Raw genomic sequence first — 19,178 nt, 5'->3', positions numbered from 1 at the left:
TGTCTCACCAGACTTCACACATGTTCCAAAGAATACATATATGTCCCGAATGACCACATATCATTCCTTAAGAATCATATACATATGCCAATGATCAAGTATGTGTCTCACCAGACTTCACACATGTTCCAAAGAATACATATATGTCCCGAAGGACCACATAGACCCTCGACTCTTGGCATGCCAACTATACCCCTAGCTCTCATGACACATAACATAGGCATTATCTTTTATATCATTTTACATATTCATGTAACCATATCATATATTCATATAAGCTTATGGTTTCATTCACATATACATGTAATCACGTAGTTCATGTCAATTCTCATATGAATTCATATTCATATAAACATAGGATTCACCCTCATGTATCACATATACTTTCTCTTCATATGGCTCATAACATTTCTCATGTGTTCATATGACATGTAAATCATTGTCATCTTATCATGTTATCACATAAACATATCATCTTACAATACATACAAAAACACATCAATACATATATTTACATATACCTATCATTTTATTATCTTTATTATTATTCTTATCCTCACCATTAATCCATTTTACTTACCATATTCATATCAATAACACATATACTCATGCACACATATAAATCATGACCAATACATATTATCTTTATTATTATTCTTATCATCACCATTAATCCATTTTACTTACCATATTCATATCAATAACACATATACTCATGCACACATATAAATCATAACCAATACATACTTCTATGAATTCATGTTTTTCACTATTGTAAATAGACTTATCGCAAGTCTTATTTTCCATTGAACCTCATATACTAAATAATGTGCACTCACCTGAGCCTTGTTTGCTTTGAATCAATCTTAATCCTTAGATTGTTCCGGAACAAGCTTTATTATATATCTACATCATAATAATACATTGATACATATCAGTATACTAATTGATATCTTCTAAATTGTCACTTCTTAGGCTAAAAGAAAAGCCCATTTCATCTTTTAATGAAGGTATGCATCGATGCACTGCACAGTGTATCGATGCATTCCCTATCGGTGCATCGATGCACTACCTGTGCATCGGTGCATAAAATACATTCGATGTTTGTTTATTACTAGGATGCATCGATGCACCAATTGCATTCGATGTTTTTAGATTAAAAGAGTGCATCGATACACCTTCAAACAATTTATGGGTTTTAACCTTGATGCATCGGTGCACTATGAATATGCATCGATGCACTCTGCCCAGAATCCTCTTTTTGAACCCGAAAAATTCATTCTTTTTGGATTAAATCCTTCATATTTCAACCCCTTTCATATTCCTAACTTACATATACATACTTAAACTTATTAATATTCATTTATCTCATCTTTAACCTCTAAATTCCATATTTCATATGGAAATCAATAATCATACCCAATTTTCCATGTTATCCAAACTTAATTCTAACACTTCTAACTTCTTATTCTTATAGATGACAAGTCAAATTCATCCTCCAAATTCATTTAAACCTTCTTATTCAAAATTTCACTTAAAACCCCATTTTCTTTCTCTTTCTAACCTCTTCATCTTTGAGTTTTCACTTATCTTTTGACTTCTTTAAGCTTTCTTACTTTCCAAAGAATCAAAACCAACTTAGAATTCAATAATAATCAACTAATAAAAATTCTCACCTTTGCTCTTGGCTTCCACGCGTGAAGAAGAAAGGAGAAGAAGAAAACTCTGGAAACTCATTTCCCTCATTTCCCACGTTTTTATATCCCCTAAAAGAGAAATAAAAATCTTCTCTTAGAAAAGACCATAATACCCTTATTACTTTCAAACTTTACTATTAAATCCAACCTCAAAATTCTCCAATTAAAATTCTAAACTTTTAACTTATTTCGAAATTGAACATAATGCTTTCAAAATTCACCTTTAGGTCACTAGCCTGATATTGAGGATGTTACAACTGAGAGACGTGAGAGAAGAAGAGAAAGGTGATTGGAGTCTAAGGTCTAGAATCACGGGAGAGGGAGGGAGGGAGACAAGCAGACCAAGGAATTAAGGGGAGTGCATCTGAATGCCTTAAAAATGAGCTTTATTGTGTTGGAGTTGTAGCTCATTCGGAGCTAGGGTCTAGGGTCTACAGTCAAAGGGGAGGGAGGGAGGGGGCGACAGACTGAAGGAAACTAAGAGGAATGCAGATGAATGCCTTAAAAAGCAAGCTCTATTGTGTTGGAGTTGGGTCTCCTAGATGAAAATTATGATTGTTTATATTGAGTTTTGTATAGGCACTTTCCGGTGAGATACTTGGGAGTCTCACTTATCTCTAAGACTATTTCTTACTTGAACTGTAAAGGATTGTTAGAAAAATTGTTAGGAAAATTCAAAGCTGGCTTTCTAAATGCTTATCCTTTATTGGAAGATTGCAGTTCATTCAAGCGGTTATTTTTAGTGTTCAATATTTTTGGAGTATAATTTTTATATTTCCTTCCAAAATGTTGACACAAAATGAAAGATTGTGTAATGTTTTTCTTTATAAGGATTCAGATGGTTTTACTGGGGACGCTTGAGTTAGTTGGGAGAAAATGTATCATCCTACACGTGGGGTCAAAGGATAAAGAATGCACCTATAAAGGATAGCTAATAAAATTCTTAAATTGAGGGATGATTATGTGCTTGTTGATAGTATGGACGTTGATTTTCAAGCTAAGAAGGTCTAGAAGGTGCTTAGACATAAACAAGACAAAGTTCATTGGTTTAAGATTCTTTGGGTGAGCTTGTCTACTTAGGTATTCATTTATATATTGTTTAGTGATACTATATAGTTTGCCAACAAAAACTTGTACATTAAGATGAGGTGATAAGATTAACACAAATTGTATTTTCTGTGATTCTGTAATTGAAACTAGGGATCACTTATTTGCTTAATGTGATTTCTCCAAACAGATTTGGAGGGAAGTTATGCAAGCTTGTCGTGAAAACAGACTTTAATTTGTTGGATAGATATGGTAGGTTGGGTGCAAGATCATGGTAGGATTAGATCTTTAAAGGTCACTATCATTTAGATAGCCTGGTGTTGTTATCTTTATTATATTTGGCTGGAGAGTAACAACAGGATGTATGGTGTAGCTCCTATTTCAATTGAGGGTATTGCTCTACAAATTTAGCGTGACGCTAGGCTGAAATTAACAAGGTGTACGAGGGTTGTTGTCTCATCTACTTTTGCTACAAAGTCGGGTTTACTGTAGATTGTTTGCTTACTTTGTTCTTGTTATTGGAGGGGTGATATATTGTTGGGTTGTTGGTGGTCTATTAATTGTATTTGTTTGTACAAAGATAGTTGCTTTGGATGAATAATACGTCAGTTATCCAAAAAAGTAATAATTTATTTTTTAATTTTTAGAAAAAACCTTTAAAATTATCATAATACAATATGTGTCATTTAACATGAATTTTTAACGGTCGTTATGGTCGGTACACTTAAAGTGGTAACGTTGTGACGTTAGGAACCTGGATTGATCGAGAAGTAGTTTAGGCATCTAAATAGGAAAATGATATAGTTTGGGCACTTATTTTTATATTAAGCCTTTTTTTGTCCTCCCGGTTTCTCAAGGCTTTGCCTTGATTAATCCAGGCTGACATGTGTTGCACACTTGATTTTGATGGGTGAGTCTCTCAACGAGAATTTTGTGTAAATAAGATGACTCAAACTCGAGACATACTTAAGCAATATTGAGTTACTTACCACTCGAACCAACCCAATAACCTTATTAATTTGATGTAATTTATATTTTTATACTATTATCACTAGATTAAATTCAGTAATATTATTAATTGTAATCGTAATAAAAATGTAAGTTTTAATTTTTTATTAATTATCACATAGTAAATAATATGAAAATTCAATCATTTATATTAAATTAAATAGATAATAAATTTATATTATAAATGTATATCTTGTAAACGATATACTTGAACTTGAGACTTCTAAAAAAAGTAAATTATTCACTTAATCATTGAAATCATTTGGTTAGTGTTAAGAAAATTTTATTTTTCATTGTCGATAGTGATATTTATTTGTATATATAATTTATTTAAGTTGTTTGTATCTACCATTTTAGTTATCATATTGTGAACAAATCAAGCGATCTTAGTGATTGAGAGTTGTTTTTATCGCTTTAGGTTCCAGATTCGAGCACCGCGTATGCTAAGGGCATGAGCATTAATTGTCAAAAAGTAAAGTCTTTAAACATATAACACCTTATATTCACCCCATATATATGTGTGTGTATAAAGAAAATGATAAATGTATAATAAGTGCTGGAGGGTATTTCGACTGTAAAGCCTCTTGTCGCTGTATTTGATGAGGGAATTGTTAAATGGGATTGTGCTGTGGTTGGGTAGTTCACTGGAGATGCTCCCAACTTTGGCTCTATGCAGCGTATTGCTGAGATTCTTTGGGGGAAAGCTTCTTATGTTAAGGTAAGCTTGGCTGGGCACAACCTCTATGTTTTTTCATTCTCTAATTCGGATTTGAGAGACTGGGTGCTTGAGAATGGCCCTTGGCACATTCAAAACAAGCCTCTTGTGTTAAGAAAATAGGAACCGAGCTTGAGGAAACTTGATTTTGATCTAAAACGCATGCCTGTCTGGGTTCAATTATACAATGTTCATTTGGAGCTTTTTTCTCGAATATGTCTTAGCTATATAGCTAGTGCTGTGGGTAATCCATTGTATATGGATATTGTTACTGCTTCAAAGGAGAGACTCGAATTTGCCAAAGTTTGTGTTGAGGTTGAAGCTGGGGCAGTGATCCTTGAGGTGATCCATGTAGTCTTAAGGGATGGCTCTATTGCAAAAATTAGGGATGAAGGAGCAATCCCTAGAGTTATTTCTGCCTGAAGTGCTGGAGGGTATTTCGACTGTAAAGCCTCATGTCGCTGTATTTGATGAGGGAATTGCTGAATGGGATTGTGCTGTGGTTGGGCAGTTCATTGGAGACGCTCCCAACTTTGGCTCTATGCAGCGTATTGCTGAGATTCTTTGGGGGAAAGCTTCTCATGTTAAGGTAAGCTTGGCTGGGCACAACCTCTATGTTTTTTCATTCACTAATTCGATTTGAGAGACTGGGTGCTTGAGAATGGCCCTTGGCACATTCAAAACAAGCCTCTTGTGTTAAGAAAATGGGAACCGAGCTTGAGGAAACTTGATTTTGATCTAAAACGCATACATGTCTGGGTTCAATTATAAAATGTTCATTTGGAGCTTTTTTCTCGAGTAGGTCTTAGCTATATAGCTAGTGTCGTGGGTAATCCATTGTATATGGATATTATTACTGCTTCAAATGAGATACTCGAATTTGCCAAAGTTTGTGTTGAGGTTGAAGCTGGGGCAGTGATCCCTGAGGTAATCCATGTAGTCTTAAGGGATGGCTCTATTACAAAAATTAGGGTGTATGCTCATTGGTTTCCTAAGATTTTCTTGCAGTGTAACACTTTTGGCCATTTAGCAAGTAGTTGTATTGAAGTGCTAAAAGCCCCTGTGAAAACCAAGGAAACAAATGAAACTCATTTTTGGAGGAAGAATGTGAGTTCAAGTACTCTTGGTAATGCTGGTAAAGAGGGGTTGGTTGGTAATTCTAGCTTGCCTTTGGCTCTCTCTTCCTCTGCCACTCAGACGACTCAATCAAGTAGTGAGATGCAAAGGGCTACTAGTTTGAAATTAGGTGTTGTTGAGGAAGTATCTGTTTTTGCTCTTCAAGAGCCTACTGATACCTCTCTGCAGGTGGATAAGGAAGTGGTAGACAGTCCTGGGAAAGATGATCAAGTTGGTTCTGGTGAGCTGCCAACTGACCCTGCTAGTCATGGTAGTAAGCCCGAGTCAATGGGGAGTGTTGTTCTTCACGCTCAATCTCTACAAGCTGTCGAGAAAGTTTTGGTTAGTGGTGGTCAGATTGATGCTGCTGGAGATAAAATCATCCCTAAAGCTACAAACTATAGTGGAGATTTCCCTTCTCTACAAGATTTCATAAATCAAAAGGGAAAGGCTAGGGGGAAAAAGAAGGATAATATTGGTTCATCTAGCAAATTGGAAACTCTTGCTGGAGGTGGTGTTCTTGATGGGCCAAGGAAGACTAGAACAACATCCTTGGGATTTGCTATGCTTTTTAATGAAATAAAGACAAAAAAGAAAGAGCATTTGGATAGGGCTAAGGGCCTTGAGGTAAGTTGTGGTGTTGATAGTGGAGATCCTCCTATACCTAACAAATGATCTTTAGTTTTTGGAATGTCAGGGGGATCAATAATAGCCTCAAATTAAGAAGAGTCATGAGGAGGTTGGAGGCTCTATGTGTTGATGTTACCTGTTTTATGGAAACTAGAGTTCGAAGTGCAAATTTCTCAAAGGTTTTTGAAGCTTTGAGTGCTGATTGGAATTTTGCTGCTAATTATGATTTTTCTGATGGAGGCAGGCTTTGGGTGTTGTGGAGGAAAAGGCTGGTTTTTTCTTTCTTAAAAGGTTGTGGTCAGACCCTTACTATTGTTGGAGATGTAGCTGGTCATAGCATGGTTATTACTGTTGTGTATGGTAGAAACAATGGAATGGCTATGAGGGGTCTTTGGGAGCATTTGAAGAATCTTGAAGCTGACATTGGTTCTCTCCCATGGCTTATTGGGGGTGATTTCAATGTTGTTTCCAATGCTCAAGAAAGTTCAGATTTTGATATTTTGGGATTGCATAGCAGTTTTGACATGGAGGATTTTAAAGGATGCTTGGTGGATTTGGAGTTGCAGAACCATCCTTATTCTGGCCCCCTATTCACCTTGTCAAATAAGCAAGAAAATTCTTATTTGGCTCGAAAACTCGACAGAATACTTATAAATTCTCAATGGTTGCTGGAATTCCCTGACTCGTTTGTGGAGTTTCAAGCTCAGGGAGTCTCAGATCACTGCCCTGGCATAGTTTGGTCTCAAATAAGTGCTTAAGTCCATATGCCTAAGCCTTTTAAATTTTTTAATTATTGGACTGCAAATGTAAATTTTTTTAGGGTGGTAAGGGAATCTTGGCAAGAACAGTGTACTGGAAATGCAATGCAAATTCTGTTATGCAAGATGAAAAGGCTCAAACATGTGTTAAGGGAGTTTAACAAGAGCTTTTTCTCTGACATCTCTGGTAGAGTGGCTGGTAAGAGGGCTGAATTGGAATCTATCCAGATTCACAATCTTGGCCAAGTTGATCATAGAAAAGTGGCTGAAGAGAAGTGGTTCAGGCAGAATTAATTGAATTGGAAGCTGCAGAATCTGAGTTTTATAGGCAACAAGCAAAAGCTCACTGGTTGGAAGAAGGTGACTTGAATACTAAATTATTTCATCAGAGAGTTGAATCAAATAAAAAACGGAATACTATTAGAATTATTAAAGATGAGAATGGGGCGTTTCATGAATCTTTTGATGGTATGGCTACTGAGCTGGTTAATTTTTTCAAGGGCCTTATTGGCACTCCTGACCCTCTGGTGAAGGGTTGTTCTTTGGAATGGCTGAAATCTTTGTTGAACTACTCCTTGCCTGATGGAGCTGATGCACTCCTTGTTGGTGAGATCACAGATAAGGAGATTAAGGAAGCACTTTTCAGGCAGGTGAAAGATAAAAGCCCAGGGCCAGATGGTTACACTTCATGGTTTTTCAAGGTAGCATGAGAGATTGTTTGTAAAGATTTTTTGGCTGCTATCAGGTATTTCTTTCATACATCTTCACTCCTGCCTGCTTTTAATGCCACCACAATTACCTTGGTGCCTAAATCCTTGAATGCTTGTATGGCTAAGGACTTTAGGCCTATTTCATGCTGCTCAGTTATTTACAAAACAATTACAAGGATTTTAGTCACTATGATGGCAGTCTATTTCCCTGGTATGATTTCTCATAACCAATCATCATTTGTAAAGGGTTGAAATATTGCTGAAAATACCTTGCTTGCTCAGGAGATTGTTAGAGGTTACTCTAGGAAAAATCTTTCTCCTCGATGTTCTTTGAAAATAGATCTCCAAAAAGCTTTTGATTCAGTTTGTTGGGGTTTTTTGCTGAATGTTCTTGAAGCTTTGGGTTTGCCTTTCATTTTTTGTGGATGGATCAAAGCATGTGTGACTTCTCCTAGGTATTATATTTCTTTAAATGGTAGTTTGGTAGGGTATTTTTTGGGAGCAAGAGGAGTGAGGCAAGGGAACCCATTATCTCCATACCTATTTGTTATTGTGATGAATGTGCTTTCAGTCCTGCTGAATGTTGCTGCTAAGGATGGTGTCTTTAAGTTCCATCCAAAATGCAAGAAATTTGCCTTACCCACATTTGTTTTGCTGATGATTTACTCTTGTTCTGCCATGGCCTCTTGATTTTGTTATTGGGGTTGTGAGGATTCTCGACAGTTTCTATGAACTCTCTGGTTTAAGATTAAATGCTATGAAATCTGAGTTTTTTGCTAGTGGGGTGCCTGAGAATAGCCTGCAGCAGATTCATTTAGCTACTGGTTTCAAAATTGGCCAGTTGCCTGTTAGATACCTAGGAGTGCCTTTGGTTACTCAAAAGCTCACAAGTAAGGATTGCTCGACTTTACTTGTTAAAATTAAGAGTATGATTGATAAATGGTCTAGCAGGCATCTAAGCTTTGGGGGGAGACTTCAGCTTGTTAAATCTATTTTGTTTAACATCTTTGGCTATTGGAGTAGACAACTTGTCTTGCCCAAAGGTGTTATTATTGACATTGAGAAGCTCTGCATGAGGTTTTTTTGGAGGGGAAATGATATTCCAGCAAAAGGGGCCAGAGTGAGCTGGAGTCAGATTTGTTGTTTAAAATCTGAAGGTGGTTTGGGCCTGAGGAAGTTAACAGATTGGAGCAAGGCTTGTTGCCTTTTGCTTGTCAGGAAAATTCTTGCTGATGAGGGGTCCTTATGGATTGCATGGATCAAAGGTTATTGCTTCAAAACTGTGGATTATTGGAATGTTGGTTGCAAACTCCATTTTAGCTGGATTCTCAGGAAATTGATAAAGCTAAAGGATGAAGCTAGAAGACTGTTCTGGTCTGCTACTAATTTGGTGCAGTTCAAAGGTGGTTGGATTTGGGATAATGTTCGAGAAATGAGAGACAATGTTTATTGGCATGGACTTATTTGATTCACTGCTCATATTCCTAAATTTTCCATTATAGCTTGGATGGTGATTCTTGATAGGTTGCCAACAAGGGACAGATTAGTCAGATTTGGCGTGGTGACTGATGATGCATGTGGGCTATGTGCTGCTGGCCAGGAATCCCGAAATCATCTCTTCTTGGACTGTTCTTATGCAAAGGAGGTTTGGGGTACTATTCTGCTTCATGTGTTTCGCTGCTGGAATGATGCTTTGCGCTGGCTGGTATCGAGTTTGAAAGGTAAATCCCTTTTAGTTCGAATACTAAAGCTAGCTTGGACTGGTTTTGTTTATTTTGTCTGGGAGGAGCGGAATCGCAGGATTTTTAGAGGTGTGATCCGTCCAGCTGAGGAAATTGTTGATAGAGTTAGAGAGGCAATTAGAATCAAAATGTATAGGAGTCATGTGAACAGATTGGATAATGTAAATAGGAGGTTGTGTCTTGCTTGGGATTTGATTTAGTCGTTTGTAATGTTCTTTGTAGCAGCTTGCTGCTTCCTTTTGGATAAATAAAAACTTTACTTATCCAAAAAAAATGTATAATAAGTGACGTTTAACCAAAATTATAATTATTTTATTTTTATCCTTCTCAAAATTTAGTATCAACTAAAATTAAAATGATGTTGCTTACCAATACATTATATATTTAATTGACACCATTTTAAAACATCAAAATTTTAGAATTTTAGAATATATATTATGTTGGATCTATTGGTTTACCAATATTTGCTCATGATTAACATGTAGGTACAGCAACCATTAATCGGCTGATTTAACCATCAATAATATAAACCTGGATGGATTTACGGTATATATCAATAATAGACAAAAGACATGCGATGTGATATGAATTACTTCAATCAAAATGTCAAATTGTAGGGTTGACCATCAAAACAGCTGCTACGAGTGCTCCAATATCTGTCTTCAAAAAACTTTTCAAAACTTATTTGATGATTCCTCATGAAATAATTACAGTGGGAACCCATTGGACCCTAACGTGAACCTGCATCTGCAACAAACACATTGCAATGTCTGTCCCATGTCAAGAGCCACTGGTTCCTGTAGTTTTATGTAGGATAAACGGATGAAGTATATTTCCAAGTGTAGTAACTGGTCTAAGAGATCTCTTCTAGCTTTTGATAACGGTGAGAGATTCGATTCTCCGGACAATCGAATTTAATCGGATTCTTTTTTTCCTCGATGAGTCCAGAAACGAAATGTTGTAGCTGAATTATGATCAAACTAATGTCGTCGAATGAGCCTCTCCATGATGATAATTCAGCCAGTTTCTTGCAAGCCAAGAACGGGTTAGGATTATCGAGGCCGACGCAGAAAGGCCGAACTAAATCGACCGCCTCTTGATTAGTAACCTGAAAAGGAACAGAAACCAATGCTCAACTCAACATTACGCAATGGGGTTCGAAAACAATTTCGATCTAAGGTTGTTACGAAATAATAAGTAAACTATCACAAAACAATGAAAAAGAAAATTTATTAAGTCGATGATAAATATAAAAGGATTGCACAAGAGTGCATCGGAAAGAAATATTACCTTATTCCAAAGACCATCCGAGGCAAGGATCAAAACTCACATTCGGGGTTAATTTCTAACATCTTTGTTTCGGGTTCGGCAATTACCCATTGTTTAAGATGTTTATCACCAATTGATCTTGAAACAGCTAAAGAACCTTGAATTCTCCAAACACCGTGGCAACGATCCACATAGCCACCCTACAAAATTAAACATCAGGTTATAATTCCTTTTATCTACATTGCATTGAATTTGAGCTAAAGATGAACCAAGGGAAATTGTTTGTTTACCAAAGCTTCAATTCTATCTTTCTCGTCTTGCCTCGAAGGATGATGATCGGACGTTAGAGCCTCTGCTACACCGTTTTGGCACAAAACGGCACGACAATCGCCTGCATTCGATACGAAAAGATTGCCTTTACGAATCATTGCCGTAACACAGCAAGTACCACCACTCAGATCTTCCTTGAGCACATCCGTATCGGTGGTTAAATATGCCTCTCCAATTGCATGATCAATGGCGGCATCTTCCCCTGTTTTTGATACCTCTGCCATTACCTTCTTATCTAAATTCTTTGCCACGAATTCCGCTGCCTTTGAACCTCCATGCCCATCATAAACACCAAAGAAAGCCTGCAAAAGGAAAAAGAAAAATCAAACCTCTAAAATTCCAATCACGCAAAGATTATGGGAAAACACATTGTTAGTCCCTCCAAAAAGTTAATAATTGAATTTCAACTTTTTTATAACAAAATCCCGAAGTTTTGAACTAGTTCGTAGCTTCAACCTTAAACTATGCATTTTATGTGAAAATGATAGAGAAAATTTGATTCAAAGAAGAAAATTAGAGGGGGAAAATACCTGTTTGGGATCTCCGTCAAGATCAACGGCAGCAGAGTAACGATCTTCCATTTTCCCTCTTCTCCCTCTCTTGCAATAAACAGAATATCCTTCCGCTTCCACCCGCACCTCCTCATCTCCTATAGGCGTCCCCGCCGAGAATCCCAGCTGAATCTCCATTGACGTCGGTATCTCTATCCTCCCCGGCCTCTTCCCCTTCACCAAAGATGGCTTCGCATCGGCTCCGAATGGTAGCTGTATCTTCGGGACGCAAATCGACAACGGATATTTCAACGGCGAAAAAGGCGATTGCGATGTTGTTAAGGAGGTCGACGAGAGTTGACGAGGTGATTTCGTGGGTGATAACGAAATGGATAACGGAGACGATGGCGCTTGAGAACCGTTGATCCGAGGAGATGAATGGAAAGATGAACCGTCCGATTTGCAGTATATTGAAGGGAGCTTCTTTTGCGAGAAAATGGGAGACGTCGGCATCAGTAGAGACAAAGGCATTTTCCTTTCCTTTCTTCTCTTCTGTTTGGATAGAGCGGAAAGAGGGAGAGAAAGCGTCCAAATAACTAAATTCCCACCTCCTGAAACTGAACGTGTTTTGAGAATCCATTTTATAATGTTTATATACGCGAGAAGATGGATGAAACGGTGCCGTTTTCGAGTCGGTGTTGGACTAAATTTGAACTTACTTTGGGAGATAAAGTCAAAAGCCTTTTCTTTTTGTGATGGCGCGTGATGTTAATACATCATTGACTAAAAAAATTCAGTAATCTACTATCTATAAATATAATTATTTTGAGTGAACCAACCGACTTGAACGAACGTAGCACACATGAAATTGGTGGATAAATCTTCTAACAATAATTTTTTTATACACAATTATTTAAATTCAAGACCTTACTTAAGTGATATTAAATTGATTATCACTTGAACCAACATAAATTGATACACGTTTGTAGTTATTTTAAGTGTGTAACCAAGTTATTATCTAAAAAAGGTGTGTAACCAAGTTAAAATTTTTAATCTAATTATGCTTTTGACCCTTATACTCTTCACACATTTAAATTTTAATCCTACTTATAGTATCAATAATTGAATTCCTCTATTATTTTGATATAATAATATAAATCAAATTAATAACACAGTCGAATGGTTTTTTTTATAAATTGGAATACATAGTATTTTTTAAAAAATGTTAATGTTAGTACATGTATAGAAGTATAAATAAGCAAATTTGTTGTTGGGAATAAACAACAATTAGGGATGGCAACAGACGGTTTCGGGTCGGGGATTGCCCCCGTCCCCGTTTAAAAAAATTCATACTCGTCACCGTTTAAAAAACCGCGAAGATTTAAACGGGGATCCCATCGGGTAATTGGGGAAAACCGCGAGGAAACGGGTATCCCCGTTTAGCATAAACAGTTATTTAAACGGATAATTTTCACCGCGGGGATAACCGCGGTGAAAATTACCCGTTTAAATACCCGCCTAATCTACTTTATATATATATATTAATTTAATTTAAATTTATTAATATTATATATATATTTAATATTTATCGGGCCTGGTATTCGGGTAATTGGGGCGGGGATTACCAAACCCGTCTCCGTTTAAAAAAATCAGTTTTTCCCCATCCCCGTTTATCATCCCCGAACCCGACCCATTTAATTCGGTTTTCGATTTTTCCCGATGGGTTTGGTTTTTTTACTATCCCTAACAACAATACGAAAATATTCTTTTAATTAAGATGGGCATTAATTATTAAAAATAAAATAAAAGATAATAAGAATAATTCATGGAATTTTACTAACATGTAAATTTAAATTGAGAAAATTGTAGGACTTTACTTCAATGTAAATTTATCTTTCACTCTTGAGTAATATTATAATATATCTCATTTAAATATGATGATTTATAATTTGAATAATAAAGTATCTCTCTGTATTTTTTTCTCTTATTCGGACGAACATACTTTTATACTCTTTGTTTCTCTATGTTCTTACTTGTCTTCAAATACTTTTTCAATGTCACGTGTTTACAGTAAAACAATTAGATATACAAAGAAACATCATATATAATACATAGTCAAATCTTTAATAATTGGGTGCAAATAAAAAATAATGTTTATACAAATTAATCAAGCCTTAAAGTTTCTAAAAGAATAAATTAAGTCATCATGTCATGTCATCTTCTACTCTTAATTATAACATTAATATTATTGATTATCATGTAAATATTATAATGGTGAATATCGATTCTTATTAATTTAAAAATTAGATTATTTATTTAATTTAAAAGAATACAAAATAAGTTCAAGATTATATTATTTGTTCTTAAAAAATAAACATCTCAATAATAATTAAAATTTATTTTTCTGTTATCACGTTTGGTTAAAAAAGGTTTAGCATGTGAAAATTGGAACATGACCATAGGGTTCGATCTTAATGGCCATGTTGCATGCATGCACCACGTGTTTCGCATTCCCAAAGACCCAACACAATTTGAGACAGATTCTGTTCAAACTTGAATTTAATAAAAAAAAACATGGTTGAAATATGGAAATATTCATAATGTTTTGCAAATCATTATACTTAATAAAATAATAAAAAAACGAAAACGACCATAGCCTATTATTTTAATTATTAAAATTAAAAAGCAAGAACCGGCCTAGAAACATGTACGAAAATGAAAGTTCAATGATGCTCTTAATCGTCGTTGATAAGGTCGTGTGACAATTAGTTAAGAACATTAACAATATTTGATTTAGTACTATATAAATACCGGCTCAAGAATAAAAAGCCTTATTGTTTGACTTCATACAAAGGGGGAATTATTCCAAAAATTGGTCAAACTAAGCCAGCATTTCAAAAGCAATAAAGTGTGCGCGTATTATATATGATTAAGGTATCATCTCTTTTAGTATATATGTTTAATTCTGTCATGTATGAATATTATAGGTAAGTTATTAACTTGAATTCATTAAGTGATATAAGTGATAAAATAAAATATTGTTATTTTTAAACGATATGAATTCGAGCTGATGCATATATAGTGTGTACGTTGTCAATAACAAAAAAATTATAAATATATATTATCTTACAATCATTATACCATTTTAAAAAGTTATTAACTGGTTTTATCTAATCAAACTATGACTGTGTTATTATTATTTTTTCTTAATTGACGAGGCTGCATGCATTAGGTAAATGGTATAATTGAATAATTGCACTATAAGGTTTGACTTAGCTGTTTGATAATTGATGGGCTTTCTCTTATTATATATATATAATGAAAGTTGATTTAGTAATTTTGACTGTTGTTGATAAGGTCATACTCATGAGACATCTATATAAGATCATAGATCTTGAACTGTTCTATTCATCGGACAATAATTTTGATTTAGTAATCATGTACTTTGGAAGTTAGGATTTTACTAATTAAATTTTAAAAAAACTATACGTTTAATATTTTAATTGTTATTTTTATTATTTAATTATTATTTTTAAAAAATTATATCTAATATTATAATTTAGTTTCATTTTAAAAACAATGTACGGTATCAAATGTTAATAGTTTATTTTATACCTTAAACCAGAGATAAAACGTGTCATGACCCATGAGTCTAAAGAGTCTCCCAAAGTTTACCATGCACGAACATCATGGCTGAAAATTTACTAGTGTCATCTCAATGGCCCATGGTGACCTTACGTGGATCACAACCTGTATCCTTATCTCGCCAGACAACCCCTCGATGTGGCAATCCCAAACCTATATCCCGTCAACCGATGTTCCATCATCGATCAACCCACCACCACCCTCGCCTATATAATATTATTAACACCGTTCCCCGACCCTACGACCTTTCTTCAAACATTTCCGTACCATTCGCAGCAACATCTCAAGCAAAAACAATGGCGTCAGAGCAATATCAAGCAATGAGAAACGCACCGCAGAAGGAGAAAGAGGAGCCCGATGCAAGGACAAGGCAAGGGGAGAAGGTGGTTCCCGACGGTACGCGCGCGTGGCAAAAGCTTGGAAGCCCAGCTTAACCTAGCTGAAGGTATATATATATATATATATAGAAACTTTAACAGTAACGAAACTTCTCCCGAGAGTACAATGTTTTGATGATAATATCTCTGAATTGTTTATATTAATGAAATGAGGCACAAAGGTGGGAGACAAGGAAGCAGCAAATAGGGTATAGGGACAGAAGGGTACTAGGAAATGGGTTGCAAAGGTGGTCTGAGCAACTCCGACATGTCCGGTGGGGAACGTGTTGGTGATGAAGGTATCCCCGTCGACGAGTCCAAGTTCAGGACCAGAAGCTGATTCTCTAACAGAGACGTACTGAGCTGTTTGGTTTAGGTTTTTAGGGAGAAGTAAACCAGTTTATATCTTAAAAGAAGAACTGGCTAATGCTTATAAGCTTAGCTTGGTGTGTTTTCCTAGTGATCTTCAACTGTTAACTGTGATGGTTTTACTGCTTTTTAGGGTTAAGGAAGAACTAAACCAGTTTTTATGTAAGAACTGGGTAATGTATAAGCTATCTATGCGTTTGTGCTTTGAATCTTTAATGGATATGTGACTCTGTGTGTTCTAATATTAGAAAATGAGTTTTTCTTGTTCACTAATATATATACACACAGCAGAAATAAAGAAAACAATTAATATACTCACTTAGTTATAATTAATTTATTTTATAAATATAAAATGATTTTTTTATAAATATACAAATAAAGTAATCTAGTCACTTAGTTATAATCAATTTATTTTATAAATATAAAATGAGAAAAATTGAGTGTTATAAATATATAAATAAAGAAGACAATTAATTTAGAAATAACTTTGTCACTAATGTATATACATACATCAAAAATAAAGAAGACACAATTTTATAAATAAAGAGATCATATGAAAGGTAAATGAGAAAAAATGAGTGTTATAAATATATAAATAAAAAAGACAATTACTTTAGTATAATTAACTTCGTCACCAATGTATATACGTATATAAAAAATAAAGAAGACAATATTTTATATGAAAGGTAAATGAGCAAATTTATAAATATATAATTAATTATGATTACATAAGTTGATGCGATCATTTGATTAGGATTCTAATTAATTATTATTAATTTAATGAATATCTTTTTATTAATAGAATATTATGTTATTCATTATATACATATGTACCAATGACGGACTTTAAAATTTTAATATTTTTGTTTAAAATGAGTATATAATTGTTTTTAGAGAAAATAACCTCAGTGACCAAAAATCTCAGATAATAAAAAATCTCAGATAATATACGATTTTGACCAACTTTTTTTGGATTTACGAAAATGACCAACAAAATCGCAATGCGATCTCTAATTCGCATTGCGATCTCCACTATCGCAAATTCACGTTGCATTTCGCATTGCGATAGTTGAAAATCGCAACGCGATTTTCCATTTCGTGTTGTGATAGTCTACAGTGTCGTTGCGATTTTCCATTTCGCGATAGTCTACAGTGTCGTTGCTATTTTCCATTTCGCGTTGCGATAGTCTAAAGTAAATTAAAAAAGATTTTATTTCTTAAGAATTTTCTCTAAAAAGATAGTATCCGCGCGGACGTGTCGAAGACACGTATTACTATTACTATTACCACGACCACGACCCGACCCGAGACGAGACGGCGGCGGCGGCGCGCGAGAGTCCCCCTTGTTCTCTTTCACTCAACAAGGAAATGGGAAATCCAAGCCTTAAATACACTTCCATATAGTGTTTCCAATACTATGTGGGATTGAGCATTACTCAACACTTCAAAGAAAATATAGCAATTTTTGTAGCATGTTTCCCACTTAATCCATATCTAAAACATTTTATCATTTTATCAAGAGAATTAAAAGAGTTGTAGATATCTACATTTCAATTCAAACTTATACATATAGTTTTAATATGATAAAATGTTTTAATATTTTTAGACTATCGCAACGACACTGTAGACTATCGCAACGCGAGATGGAAAATCGCAACGACACTGTACACTATCGCAACGCGAAATGGAAAATCGCAACGACACTGTAGACTATCGCAACGCGAAATGGAAAATAGCAACGACACTGTAGACTATTGCAACGCGATTTTCCACTATCGCAACGCGAATTTGCAATACTGAAAATCGCGTTGCGAATTAGAGATCGCATTGCGATTTTATTGGTCATTTTGGCAAATCCAAAAAAAGTTGGTTAAAATCGTATATTGTAAGGCATTTTTGGTCACTGAAACGATTTTCTCTTGTTTTTAATATATTGAATTAAATATAATTATTTTTTTAAAATAATAAGATATATTTAACTTCGAGTTTCGCCTCTAATTTCAACTCACATCAATATGATTCAACTCATAAATATAATTAGTTGTTAATCAATTAATAGTTTTATAAAGAAATATTTTAATTCAAAAATAAATCGTTAAGGATTAGAATAATTTAAAAATTAAAAACTAAAGTAAGCATTTGATGAATTTAAGGACTAATTTTAATATTAGGCTAAAAGTTAGTGTACAGAGCAGGATTGATCCTATCTTAACTAGGGATTGCATTACTCTGTATCCAAACAGAAAAACCTCTAGGGTTTTAAATATTTTTGGTTATAAGAAAAAAAAATCACAAAAAAGGGCGGGAGAGGGATTCATAGATCTTAAACCCCGATTCCAAATGTAAAACCATTTTGCTAACTCATTTCTGTTCTTATTCTTTTCACTCATTGAACTAAAATTGCTAATCCTCTCATCGAGTCGACTCACTCCTCAAAAGAATGCCTGTTGGCGTTCGCCAACTAGCCGTACTCGGCGAGTTCAAGCCGTTTGGATTAATCGCCGAGGCACTTGACGGAAAACCCCCAGATACGTCGACTGTTGATTACGATTACTTCCTCTTCGATCCAGTAATCTCGAGGCAACGTGACGATATTTTGGATAACGACGCCTTTGCTTCAGCTCTCAGTGACCGCCGCGACCACGAGCTCTTTATTCGAGGCAACCGGTAAATAATTTCACCTTGTATAATATTGAAGCAGTTGTTTTGGATCAAAGTTAGCTACTTGTTACTATTTTTCTATTTACCGATAAAATGGCCAACATTTGAGTTCATTTTAATAACTTTTCACTTGCCCGCAACAGTATAATTTGGAGTATTGGTTCAAGAATTTTTAAGAGATTCACTTTACCTTCTCCAGTCATCAAGGTAAATATGCTAAATTATCATTGGGTCGTGAAATTTAACGCTTTACCAGTGGTGTATGGAAAATAACATCACTGGTGTATTTTGCTCGTTTTTACTGAAAGAATTTTGCTTTGGCAAACTTTGTACCTTAATTCTAGGCATGCTGGTGTCGTGTGGGTGATAATTCCGAAGCTCTTCTTTGTGTCTTACTAATTGATTCCATAACGATCTACAATACATCAGGTAAGCATTGTAGATAAACTCGTGAAAGTCTATTTTCAAAAACTCTTTCTAGCTATTGCTTTGCAGAGCATAAGTAAAGATTTTATTGCTTATTTCGAGTAGAGAGTAGCTAATATCATATTACTGGACTGGTTTATTCGTTTCTAAGGTTACTTGTTTTATTGCGTTCATTTTAGCTTATTGA

At 35.0% G+C, this 19,178-nt stretch overlaps 2 protein-coding genes and 3 pseudogenes across 2 annotated transcripts; 4 read left to right on the top strand and 1 right to left on the bottom strand.

The window, feature by feature from the left end:
* The first annotated feature begins 6,314 nt into the window (after nucleotides 1–6,314).
* On the top strand, nucleotides 6,315–8,371 carry LOC120138792. Its single transcript, XM_039154202.1, has 4 exons — nucleotides 6,315–6,952; nucleotides 7,034–7,255; nucleotides 7,300–7,672; nucleotides 7,964–8,371. The coding sequence occupies exons 1-4, from the start codon at nucleotides 6,315–6,317 to the stop codon at nucleotides 8,369–8,371; spliced, it is 1,641 nt and encodes a 546-aa protein (XP_039010133.1).
* Nucleotides 8,372–8,438: 67 nt separating this feature from the next.
* On the top strand, nucleotides 8,439–9,623 carry LOC120138791. The gene is made up of 2 exons (XM_039154201.1): nucleotides 8,439–9,084; nucleotides 9,184–9,623. Exons 1-2 carry the CDS (start codon nucleotides 8,439–8,441, stop codon nucleotides 9,621–9,623), a joined length of 1,086 nt encoding a protein of 361 aa, XP_039010132.1.
* A 556-nt stretch (nucleotides 9,624–10,179) lies between these two features.
* On the bottom strand, nucleotides 10,180–12,108 carry LOC120138730 (annotated as a pseudogene).
* Nucleotides 12,109–15,454: 3,346 nt separating this feature from the next.
* On the top strand, nucleotides 15,455–15,875 carry LOC120138758 (annotated as a pseudogene).
* Nucleotides 15,876–18,193: 2,318 nt separating this feature from the next.
* LOC120138790 overlaps nucleotides 18,194–19,178 on the top strand; it is a 28,419-nt pseudogene continuing 27,434 nt past the window's right edge.

The sequence above is a fragment of the Hibiscus syriacus genome, unplaced genomic scaffold, assembly GCF_006381635.1.
Source record: "Hibiscus syriacus cultivar Baekdansim isolate YM2019G1 unplaced genomic scaffold, ASM638163v2 tig00110705_pilon, whole genome shotgun sequence".
NCBI classification, from domain to species: Eukaryota; Viridiplantae; Streptophyta; class Magnoliopsida; order Malvales; family Malvaceae; genus Hibiscus; species Hibiscus syriacus.
The sequence above is the reverse complement of the archived record's forward strand: the minus strand, read 5'-3'. Positions and strand labels throughout refer to the sequence as shown.